The sequence below is a fragment of the Tenrec ecaudatus genome, chromosome 17 (genome assembly GCF_050624435.1).
Source record: "Tenrec ecaudatus isolate mTenEca1 chromosome 17, mTenEca1.hap1, whole genome shotgun sequence".
Taxonomy (NCBI): domain Eukaryota; kingdom Metazoa; phylum Chordata; class Mammalia; order Afrosoricida; family Tenrecidae; genus Tenrec; species Tenrec ecaudatus.
Window position 1 is genome coordinate 9,150,801 of NC_134546.1, and position 12,724 is coordinate 9,163,524.

Genomic DNA, 12,724 nt, shown 5'->3' on the forward strand with positions numbered 1-12,724 from the left:
TCTGCGGCAAGCTCCACCAATGCAGAGTTGGTTTTACTTTTTTTGGGGGGGGGTGTTGTTATTGTTGTTTGAGTTTACACTACTTCAGTGCCTAGAACAGAGGTCCTAGTATCTATTAGTAAGTGAATTAATGAATACAACTTCCTTGTAGAATTTCTTTGTACATTCCGTAAGGTAAACAAGCAAATTCTGAGACTCGAGAGTACTCAGTAGGTGCTGGAGTTTATTGTCGCCTTCACAGCTTGTGTATCTTCCATCAGCTTTGCCTGGAAAGTGCTGTCTATCACACAGGAAGTACTGCATCCTTCAGGGTTTCCAGTGCCAGTGAGCCTCTGGAAGTAGATCCCCAGGCTCAGTCTCAGAGGCACTGCTGGGTGGGTTTGACTGCTAAATATTCCGGTAGTGGCCAAGTGTGAACTGTTTGTTTCCCATGGACTTCTATTTTTCTTTTATTTCTTTAAATAAAGATTTTACTTTAGTAAGAGACAGAAATGCAAACCATACAATTAGCTTTTCCTTTTAAAAAATCATTTTATTGGGGACTCATACAGCTCTTATCATAATCCATATATCTATCCATCGTGTCAAGAATGTTTATACATTTGTTGCCATCATCATTCTCAAAACATTTGCTTTCTACTTCAGCCCTTGGTATTGTTTTTTTCCCCCTTCCCTCCCTCACGAACCCTTGATAATTTATAAAGTATTTTCTGTTGTCTGTCTTCCTGGGAAGGGGGTAACTTTTCCTTTTACAGAATGAATTTGCCTTTAATTTTCTAGATCCATAAAAATATTTTGTCAATATTTCTTAATTTTTTTTCTGCATTGAGAAAGAGGAACTTTGAAAAATGAGCCCTATCTACCTCAATTTGCATATTTGTGTGTGTGATGGGGTGAAGGGTGGTAAAAGTTTATTTACAGATAATAGTGTAATTGTATCTATTATGGTCCAAGGCTAATGCTTGAGAAGTTTTATTTGACTAATCATTCTTTGTTTCAGGAAGCTTGTAGAGCTAATGGAAAAACAGGAGCAATATGTTTGTAAATTATTAACACAGCATTTCCGTATGAAGTGCTTTACATTCGTAAGCATGGATGGGAATTGCTTTTCCTGTACTTCATTATTGAAGCCATTGTTTTCATTCGGGTAGGCTCATAGCTGGCAGCCTGGAATAAAGAATCCTTACCGTGGTGTTGTAGTGTGGCCTGTTCCTGAAAACATTGAAATCACTGTGACACTTTTTAAGGTAAGTTCTATTTTTGTACACATTATTCATTGTTATTATAGTATCCATTATTTTATTTATTATATAACATTTTATCATACAATAATACTTGCATTATAAATTTATTATTATATTATTATAATAATCATTATTCTATACCTTTACAGTCTCATATGCATTATTTTGGGGATACTAGCAATTTTAACAATGCAAAGATATGAAGGTATCTCATGCTCTGTGAAGTCCAAATAATGTGTAAAACCCCCAAATCCAAACCCATTGCCATTGACTCCAACTCTTAGTGACTCAGGCTGTCAATCCAATTTTAAGGAGAGTTTTATTGGTATTTAATTCGCATAATCATACAACTTAATCATGCATTCATATAAAGAAGAGTTGTGCAGTCATCAACACAATCCACTTCAGAACATTCTCTCGTACTTGTTGTTAGCTCTATTTCTTCCCAACCTCCCCTGCTGTGACACTAGGTAATTCTTAATCCAGTTACTGTCTCTATAGCTTTACCTATAGAGTAAATCCTGGATTTCATCTGCAGAAAATTTTGCAAAACGCAAACAGGAAGCAAACAACAACAAAAAAACTAACTATAATGACAAAATGAAACAAAAACCTCAATCGAAAGGAAGTAGAAAATATTAAAACCTGAAACAACTTAAAAATGGGTCAAAAGGGAGATCAAATGATAAAGTGCTACATTTTAGCCTGAATACATCTACCATTGTTGACGTTATTTACAATGCTCTCTCAATGCTAATGATAGCATTGTTATTCACATATGAACTATGGTCTGAGGGGATTCATCAGAAGCTTAATCCATGTGGGGATTCTGCAAATGCACTTTGGGTTTCCACTATCACCCGTAACCTTCTGGAAATCAGGTGTTCAGAATTTTAGCTCTGATACTGTTCCCTCCTTGGGATTTGGATTTTATTACTTATAGTCCTTTGATCACACAGGTGGGTGGTGTACCTCCATATGGACTTAGTTGATACTTTGGCTATAGATCTTTATAGGAGCAGATGGAGCTGATGGTCAGTTTGAACCACTGACCTTGTGCTTAGCATTCCGATGCTTACCGAAAGCACCACCAGGCCTCCTTTAGTACTCTTATATACCCCTTGTTTCAGAGTCACTTGGTTTTACAAACGTTCTGAATGCTATGTATATTTTATAGTTTTGATATTACTATAGCTACCCTATATTTATTGTACTTTATTTACTCATGGTGAAATAGGGAAGAGACAGGACATGCTCTTTCTTTTCTCAGAACAGTCAGAAATTTTTATTACTTTTCAACCAGATGGTGTAAAAACCTGTTTTCAACCCCTCTTAATCATATTTCTCTTATTAAACTGTATCCTGAGCTTGGTAGTTGTTGCTGAGCACTTTGAATCAGATGAGTGGTATATATATTATGACGTTTACTTGTCACAACAACCCTAAGGTCTACTGTTAATCTCTTTTACTAATAAGGAAACTGAGTTGAGGCACAGAAAGGTAGTTTGCCCACTCACACTGTGGATTAGCTCCGTGCCTTCCTGTACACCACACTCTCCAGTGCATAGTAAAAATGGTTCTGCATACATGTTGCACTGACAATATCTCAGAGATGTGTGGGGGAGACTTTTAAATAGCCTGTGTAAAGTAGATGAAGAGCCAGGGCTTTACCGCTTTAAAAAGCAAATGGTGATCGAGAGCATGGGGTTAGACTCCAGCTGATAGCTGCCAACCGTGTGTTTGGAGAAATGATATGCACTGACTTCGTGGTTCTGAGTTGAAAGCAGCAGTTGGAAACGTGTTACTTGGAAGGATTAGGGGATAAGAGTAATTTCCAGTACTGCTGAGGATGGTGAGGATATCCTCGTCTTTGATTGAACTTTTGTGCCTTTAAATATTGGTCTGGAGAGGTTTTGACGAGGGGCGGAAATCAAGCCTGCCGCCCTCCTCAGTTTATTGCATTAAGCATTTCTGAATTGTGCTATTGAGTTTACTTTGCCCTTATGTCCTTGAACATATAAAACGTTTCTGATGACTTTAATATTTAAATGAATATTTTCAACTGATACTTTCCTTTTTCTGACCTTCATCCTCAAAATTCTAATAGAAAAGTGAAAAAATAAGAAGCACAATTCTTTCATACTAATTTTGGGATTCTGCTTTGGACTAGCAGTAAAAAATGCAAATGAAACATTTGCTCATATTATACCCCACCACACACACACATTTTCCCACTTGTGTTGAAAACTCACAATTCATGTAATTGGGCAGTTTGCAAATAGGAAAGGAAAGGGCTGTTCTGGACCCTTTTGTCTTTAGGGTAGACTTCACAGGGGAAATACTCATAGAGGTTGTACTTTTAAAACACATTACCAATATGGTGCATTTGCTAGTTTAATTAGAAATTCATTTTTTAGCCTGCCAGCTTGGGTTTAAAATTTGAATTCTATTGAAAATAGCTATTTCTAGTCAGTTTTTAAAATGTCTTTTAAAAAAAATAATTGAGAAGGAAATTAGCCTTTTAGCCCTATTCAATTTTTCTCTTAAGTGCAGAGGTCAGAAAAGAAAAAAATAGAGGGTGGAGAGAAAGATAGAATTGATTGAAGCTAGAAGCAATGTTCACTGCAAATGTTTTTGTCTGGTCAACAATATAAATAGTTAATTACATTGATAGTCCATCCCTCCCTCTCCCTCCATCTCCCCTTCCTTTATAGCCACTCAGACCAATGTTTAGATCAGATGGTTAAGGAATCTAGAGACTTTTTAAAGCTGTGGCCTTTCTCTATAAATGTATATACATATTTCCCTTTTATTTGTGGAATATAATACTTAGAAATAAAAATGTAGTTATACAACCTATTTCATCAAATCAGTAGCAGTATCCCATTAAACCCTCATATGTGCTTTTTTCTCCTTTTCTTTTCCTACCTTGCCTCCCTCCCTCTATAGTTTACTGTCCCTTCCTTCTCCTTCCCCAGACCCTGGCCTCGTTACAGTTTCTAAAGTCCTGTTCTTTGGTGTGAAAACCATTATCTTTTCCTTTATTTTCCCAAATAAACAAATATTTCATGAAATACGCATCTTTATGAGATTAACTAGCTTTGCTAAGAATGATGCTTTCTAATTTCGTCCAGGTCTTAAGGTGTTTGATAGACTGGTCATTGTTTTCTAAGAATTCATAATATTCCATTGTGTGACTAGAGCAGAGTTTGTTTATCTATTCCTTTAGAGTCCGTTTTTTCTGTGTCTGTCTTTTTGCTACTATAGAAATTGCTACAATAAACACAGGTGTGCATGTGTCTGTGTATTTTGTTCTTCATTGCTTTAGGGTACATATCAAGTAGAGAGATTGCAAGACCATACTTTATTTGCATTTGTTGAAGGAAAGCACCATACTGTTTTCCTTAGTGGTTGTACAAGTCTGCAATCCCCACCAGCAGTGTAGGAACATTCTAATCTCTCCATGTCCTCACAAGCAATTATTTTCTGTTTTTCTTCTTCTTTTAAAAACAAAAAGCTTTGAGTGTCAGTGTGAGGTGCTAGCACATTGTTTCAATTTATATTTCTCTTACTGCTGATGAGCACAAACATTTCTTCATATAACTGTTGGCTGCCAGGATGTCATCTGCAGATATGCCATTTTTAAGTGGTTTTAAAATGAACCATATTGCTACTGCTTTCACATCTTTTGACTGGCTTTGCTGCATCAGCTGTGTTTCTTGCTCCCATGGAATTTATTCTTTAGTCAGAATTCTTTTAGGGTGTTAAACCATTTGTGTTTTTTAAAATGTTTCATCTGCTTTCAGTATTTATGTATATGTGTAAAGTACTGTTCTGTGTTTTTTAAACAGCAAAAACCACGCTCATTGCTTTCAAGTTGATTCTGAATCAGGGACTTACAAGACTACGAGTAGAACTACGCCAGACGATGTTTAAGGCCACATTTTTTTCTGATGAGTAGCTGGTGGGTTTGAACAGCTGACCTTTTAGTTAGCCTCCCAGCACTTGACCACTGTGCCAGCCTTGACAACCTGTGGCGCAGTTCTCATGGGGCTGCCATGAACCAGAATGGATATAATTACTCGCACATTAATCAAATATTGTGGAGAGCATACTATGTGCTATATACAGTATCCTGGGGATACAGTGGCAAAATCAGGCTGTCAAAATGCTTAAGAAATCAGATAGACCTGGCCTGCATCATAGCTGTAACACACATTGTGCACTGTGGGAAGTTGCATCTTTTCAATATGTGTTCTACTCTGTAATTGGAGTCAATATAGTACCTGTGTCATAGGTTGCTCTGATAATTAGCATTCGGTATAATAATTTGGACTTGGTGAGTGATCAGTAAGTATTTTGGTTTATGAACACTAGGATGACCATGACTGTGAGGAGGAGGCCTGGTGTAGCACTGGTGTGCGCTTGCCTGCTGGCCCATAGGTCTGCCATTCAAGCCCACTACTGTGGCAACAATATGCCACATTTTATTCCTTGGTTTCTACAGAAGCACTGCTGGTGCCCAAAATTCCTCATGGAAAAGCATCTTCAGCCATTCTTTACAGCCCCAGCTCTGCATAGACGTATTCGTTGGTCAGTGCCAGACTGGGGAGACAAATACAAGTAGATTCTCTACTTCCTTCTCATTTTACTCTGTTTACTAGCCCCCTCTCCTTCCACTCTTGAACCATATACACTACCAAAGGTCACTGTTTCGGCAGATCTTTATCCCCTGTGTATGAATTTACTCAGATAGTTGCTCCAGTATAGCTCAGGCCAGCTCAGCCAGGTACTGCTGGCTTATTATACTTATTATAAGATGCAGAAATAATGAAATAGTTAAGGATTTATAATTTAACCTGGAGGTTGTAGGAGTCATTAAAGACATCTGTTGGCACTCACGTGATCAGAATAGTGCTTTAGAAACATTGTTGTTTGTGCACAGTGGATTCTGGCTCATGACAGCCCCATGAGAACTGCACCACAGTGTGCAAGGCTGGCGCTTTCCAGGAGCAGATGGCTTGACTTTTCTTCTGAGGTTCCTTGGGTGGATGTGATCGCTGACCTTTTGGTTGGTAGTTGAGCTCTTACCCATTTGCGCTACCCGGGGATTCAGTGAATATGTGTCTGTTGGCACCGTGGTCAAGTGCTGCAATGCTAACAGAAAGGTCAGCTGTTCAAACCCACCAGCTACTCATCAGAAAAAAGATGTGGCAGAGAGATAAATTGAGAAAATGCCTCAGTAATTATTATCTTGAAATAGCTGAGGCAATAGAAACCAAAGATCAACTCGTAAACTAAAGTGCAATCAATCACAAATAAGGTGCTTCCTCGTGAGGAATTCGAAGACTTGAAACAGCCAGTGCTCCCAGAGTGGACTGATGAGCCAGAGGACTCCTTGTGGCATAGTGGGTTATGCTCTGTGCTGCGAACTTACTGGGTTCAACGGTTTGAACCCACCAGACCACAGGAGACAGATGAAACTTTCTGATCCTGCAAAGACCTCTAGCCCCAGAAATCTTAGAAGCAGTTCTACTCTGCTTTAGATGGTTGCTATGAGTCAAAATCAACTCTATGGTGCTAGTTTTTAAAATCAAATACTCACTCTCAGCCCTCCTACTCCTGCCCACATATAATAGAACACATTTAATAGAAATTGAGTAAGTTAAATGAACACATGATGTGATCTTACTGTTTTACTGCTTATGACTCTTTCTCTGTTTAATTTACTCCATTGTCTGGAAGTTCTTCATACCTAATTCAGGTGCTCACTTTCTTCTTCTTTTTTAATCGTTTTATTGGGGGCTTGTACAGCTCTTATCACAATCCATCCATACATCCATTGTGTCAAACACATTTTACATATGTTGCCATCATTATTTTCAAAACATTTCTTTCTACTGGAGCCCTTGGTACCAGCTCCTCATTTTCCCCCTCCATCTCCTACCCTCCCTCCCTCTTGAACCCTTGATAATTTATAAATTATTATTATCTTTTCATGTCTTACACTGACCAGTATCTCCCTTCACCCGCTTTTCTGTTGTCTGTTCCCCAGGGAAGAGGTTATATGTAGATCATTGTGATTGGCTCCCCCTTTCTCCCCCCACCTTCCATTTCCCCTCCTGGTATTACTACTCTCATTATTGGTCCTGAGGGGTTTATCTGTCCTGGATTCCCTGTGTTTCCAGCTCTGATATGTACCTAGGAACATGCTCTGGTCTAGCTGGATTTGTAAGGTAGAATTGGGGTCATAATAGTGGGAGGGAGGAAGAACTAGAGGAAAGGTGTATGTTTTATCAGTGCTATCCTGCACCCGACTGGCTTGTCTCATTCTTGTAACCCTTCTGCCAGGGGATGTCCAATTATTTATAGATGGGCTTTGGGTCTCCACTCTGCGCTCCCCCTCATTCACATTGATATGATTTTTTGTTCTGGGGTCTTTGATGCCCGCTACCTGATCCCATCAACAGCTCATAATCACACAATGTGGTGTGCTTCTTCCATGTGGGCTTTGTTGCTTCTCAACTAGATGGCTACTTGTTTATCTTCAAGTCTTTAAGACCTCAGATGCTATTATCTTTTGATAGCCAGGCACCATCAGCTTTCTTCATCACATTTGCATATGTACCCATTTTGTCTTCAGTGATTGTGTTGGGAAGGTGAGCATCACAGAATGCTGGGTTATTAGAATAAAGTGTTCTTGCATTGAGGGAGCACTTGAGTAGAGGTCCAATGTCTGTATGCTCCCTTAATACTTAACATACAAATATATATACATAGATCTATTTCCCTATTGTTATATATAAACATATTTATATATGTATATCCCTGTATTTAGACCTCTATAAATGCTCTTTTCCTCCTGGTTCTTCCCACTATTTCCTTTTACTTTCCTTTCGTCCCACTATCATGTTCATTCAGGTTTCAGTAATTCCTTTCAGTTATATTGCCCTTGATGAAGCCTTACCAGGCATACTAATCCTGCACCTTCTTTGCCATCGATTTTAGATCACTTGTTCCCTTTTCCCTGGATCTGTTGAAAACCCCCTTCCTTTGCCCCACCTCCCCTTCTCTTTTGTCTCCTCCCTATCACCCCCCGAAACCATAGGTCCCCTTGTTTTCTCCTCCAGATTGTTTCTCTTGCCTATCTTATATAGGTAGACATACAGAGACAATAATAAGCAGAAAAACAAGACAGAGCAAAACAAAAGAACAAAAAACAAATAACAAAAAAGAAAAGGAAATAAATAGCTCCAGGTTTGTTTGTTGACTTTTAGGCGTGTTTTCTGGCCGCATCTGATGGGGTGCCATGTCCTGGCCCCAAAGTCTATTTTTGGTATTCCCGAGTACCTCATTGCTTTGCTCGCCTTGCTGCTCCCTTGCACGCCCTTAGCTTTCCCCCCTGGTGTGGGGTCAGATCGGGCACAGTTCCCACACTGTGACTCCAATGTTGTCCCTCATAGCGCTATAGGTCAGTGAGGGGTGTCATGTCTCCTGGTGAGCCTGGCTCTATGGTCTTCTCTGTGCTTTGGCTGCTCTGAGCAGGAATATCATCCTCAGGGCTTGGTTGCCAGGATGTGTTCCTCTCTTTCTCCTTCCTCTTCATTTGCTCCTGTGCACTCTGATCAGATGCGCCCCTTTCTCTGAGTTGTAGCTTCAGTACTGTCCTCTGAAGAGAATTATTCTGGGGGAAGGGGAGGGGTGTTCCCGTAGTTTGGATTGGGGCCGGCCCGGCAGACCTCTATATTAGTACCCTGCTTCATGCTGGTATGTTGCATTCACGTCTTGGTGTACTGGGTTGAAGTCTGGTCCCTCTCTCCCTCTCCTAGGTGCTCAGTCTCTTATGAAAGAAAGAATATGCATGTTCTAATCTCTGCTAAAATCATTTATTTCAATCACCCTCTATTAGTGTAGATTAGTTATTATATTTGTTTTCAGAGCCAGGGGCAAGTGTATATGAATTCATGTAGCACCTGTACTATCACTTATATAATAAGTTTCCCCAAATATTTGTCAAATAAATGCCAAGGGAGGCCGGAAATTTTACCTGCAGAACTATGTATTATTACAGAGAATGCATTTGGTTGTAGGATCCATCACCCCTTATCAGGTTCCTGTGGCTTTTCGAGGTTTAATAGTGGGTGTGAACAGGCTATCTTCATTATGAAATCTTTCAAGGTACTTTGAAATCCCAGATATTTACACAACCTCTACACCGAAGAAGGCTTTGCTTCAGTTGTTACATTTAGTTTAAAATACTTAAGTATCAAAAGTGAGAACAGGACATTTGTTTGTTTGTTCTTAATCATTTGATTAGGGGCTCATACAACTCTTATCACAATCCACACATACATCATTTGTGTAAAGCACATTTGTACATTCATTGCCCTCATCATTCTCAAAACATTTACTCTCCACTTAAGCCCCTGGCATCAGCTCCTCATTTTCCCCTCCCTCCCCCCTCTTTTTTGAACCCTTGATAATTTATAAATTATTTCATCATATCTTATACTGTGACGTCTCCCTTCACCCACTTTTCTGTTGTCCGTCCCCCAGGGAGGAGGTTATATGTAGATCCTTGTAATCGGTTCCCTCTTTCTACCCCATCCTTCCTCGACCCACCGGGTCTCGCCATTCTCACCACTGGTCTTGAAGAGATCATCCGCCCTGGATTCCCTGTGTTTCCAGTTCCTATCTGTACCAGTGTACGTCCTCTGGACTAGCCAGACTTGCAAGGTAGAATTGGGGTCATGATAGTGGGGGGAAGAAGCATTTAGGAACTAGAGGAAAGTTGTATGTTTCATCATTGCTGCACTACAACCCATGACCGGATTCCATAAGGGGAGAGAACAGGGTATTTTATGAGCATTTAATATTCTAATAAGGTGCTTCTTCATAGTTTATTCACTAGCTCAAATATCTGTCCAGGTTTTTTTTTAAAATAAAAATGCATGCAATGATAGAAGATCATTTTTATACATGCAATGATAGAAGATTAAGTATCAACATAAGCAAAATGGAGACTTTCTTAATATAAAATGATTTTAATTTATATAAATTATGGAAGTGTCATAAAATTATTTATGCTGTCTCTCCTTAAAGGGATGGTAAAAGTTAAACACTTTTATGTTATTTTTATAAATATGAATCTTTATATATGCATATCAATATATATTTAAAGGGATGTTTATATTTCTCAGTTGGCTTCATTTAAGACATGTATTTCAACTTCATGTTTTGTTTTTATTATAGGATCCTCATGCAGAGGAATTTGAAGACAAAGAATGGACTTTTGTCATAGAAAATGTAAGCTAATAGCAAATTCCTTCACTTTTCATATTGTGATTATAAACATTATTTAGGTGTGTTAGCTTTTTGATTATAGAAGAAATGTTACCATATGAAAATTAAAAAGTTATTTTTAGTACATTTTTAATGTAAATGGTAGCTAGTAACAGTATAATTTGTCAGAAATGCTGTTATTAAAGTAGGAAACATAGATAAGGTCTTCAGTACTGAATTACATACAGGTAGTGTATTAATAAAAACAAATAAAATCTTCTTCCATGGAATTAGAATCTGACTCTGGCTGCAGATTTAGTTTGTTTTTATTAGTCTCTGTTCTGTGATAGGGTTCCATTCAAACGCCTCTGGTATAAGTTGGCCTGGACATAGTAGAAGATCCTCTTTTTCCCTGCAGTTTGTATTCTTATTGCCTTTTGTTATCAGTGTCTTTAAAATTCTAGTCTTTGTATTTGAGGTTGGGAACTTCACAAATGAACTTACAGATATATTTGAATGCATGCTTATGTACATAAAAGAAATGCACAAATCATAAAAATGCACTCCAAAAGTGAAGAAGAGTTGGATGGCATTGGTGTCTTATTAGTTCTAGTAATGATGCCATTTGAAGAAGATTCTAGATAACCCAGAATATTCTAGATAAAATATTAAGAATTTTTTATATAGTCCTTTTTTCCCTTCATATATTTCACAGCAACATTTTACTGCTTCTTGAAGTTGCTTGTCAATTTTAGCAAAGCAATCAGTGTTTGGGTCTGTCTTTTAGAGCAAATGAAGTCCTCAATTTAGTTTAGAAAATGAAATCTGTGTGGCTGTGTTTTGAATAGTAAATTATAATATCAACGATCGGTCAGTAAACACCTGAGAATGAAAATATTAGCAGATTTTGTACCATAATGTTATGTGTAGTACATATTAATGATAGGATGTGTATACACACACACACACACACACACACACACACACACACACACACACACATACAGCTCTGTTGGTTGTAAGTGTGATTCATTGTCACTTGAATGTTGAAGATGACCTCTGTGTTCTCATCGTTTTATCGGTTTGTCATTTAGTATTATGTTTCTAACATAGTAGATGTTCGGTTAAGCATTTATTGACTGAAAATAATGAATGGCCTTTGAAATCTTTGAAAATAAAGCATTTGCTTTGACTTCTGATTTGGGTTGAGCCATGTAGAGGGGCACTTTTAATACCGTGATGTTAATTTATAGGTGTGGAATCCTGTGACTAGCAGGATTTGACCATAAGGTGAGCAGTTCTTGTTTACCCAGAGGTACCTGCTTATCAGCTTCTGAAAAGTTAGCTGATGGAGACTCAGTGGAGAACAATTCTATCCTGACATACATGGGGTCCTTATGGCTCACAATTGAATCTATGCCAAGCTAGTGTTTTGATAATAGACATCTAAATTAGAAAAATCTACACCCACAGCCATCGAGTTGATTCTGACTCAGTGACCCTACAGGACAGAGCAAAACTGCTCCACTGGGCTTCCAAGGCTGGAATCCGTGTACAGGAGCAGACAGCTGCATCTTTCCCCTGCAGAGCAGCTGGCCTTCAAGGTAGCAGCCCATCACTTAGACTGCTGTGCCCCTAGGGCTTCCCAGTAGGCATCTAGTTAGTGCTCAAAAAATGACAATGTAATGAGGAGTAGAGAAGGTAGACACAGTCTAGGAATTAAGGATTCGGGCTCTGGAATCAAACTTGATTTCAAATTCTAATATTTTCATTTACAACCTCTCATTGTGGGCAATTTCTTAAGTTCTCTAAATCTCATTCTGCCCAGCATGCAGCCATAGGGTTGTTGTGAGCATTAAATACTTCTCCGTGAATATTGGCTTTCACTATCATCGTCATCATCTTCATAGCTCTACCACGTGTTTATAGCAGGCTTACCCTATACGTTGCAGCGTGGTCTTCCTTTGAAGTGTGCCTGAGTGTTGAAGTGTGTCTTCCTTTGAAGTGTGCCTAAGATGGTTGAAATTGTTAGAAATATGACTGCCACATAAGGGAATAAGATAGGAAAACAGAGAATAAAATATGTTAGCATTTATTCTTCACAAATATCTTTGAATAAATTAGATTTATTAAAAATCCAATAAAATGACATGAATGGCTTTTAACTATATTCATGTTGTTTACTCTACAACCATGTT

At 38.5% G+C, this 12,724-nt stretch overlaps 1 protein-coding gene across 3 annotated transcripts in view; it reads left to right on the forward strand.

Annotated features, from left to right (window-relative positions):
- Positions 1–12,724, forward strand: part of EHBP1 (EH domain binding protein 1) — a 345,289-nt gene that overhangs the window by 70,625 nt on the left and 261,940 nt on the right. For all 3 annotated transcript variants that reach the window (XM_075535992.1, XM_075535993.1, XM_075535990.1), the window contains exons 4-5: positions 1,152–1,247; positions 10,497–10,550. In XM_075535992.1, the coding sequence (XP_075392107.1) occupies positions 1,152–1,247; positions 10,497–10,550 (150 nt within the window). The remainder of the gene's footprint in view (positions 1–1,151; positions 1,248–10,496; positions 10,551–12,724) is intronic.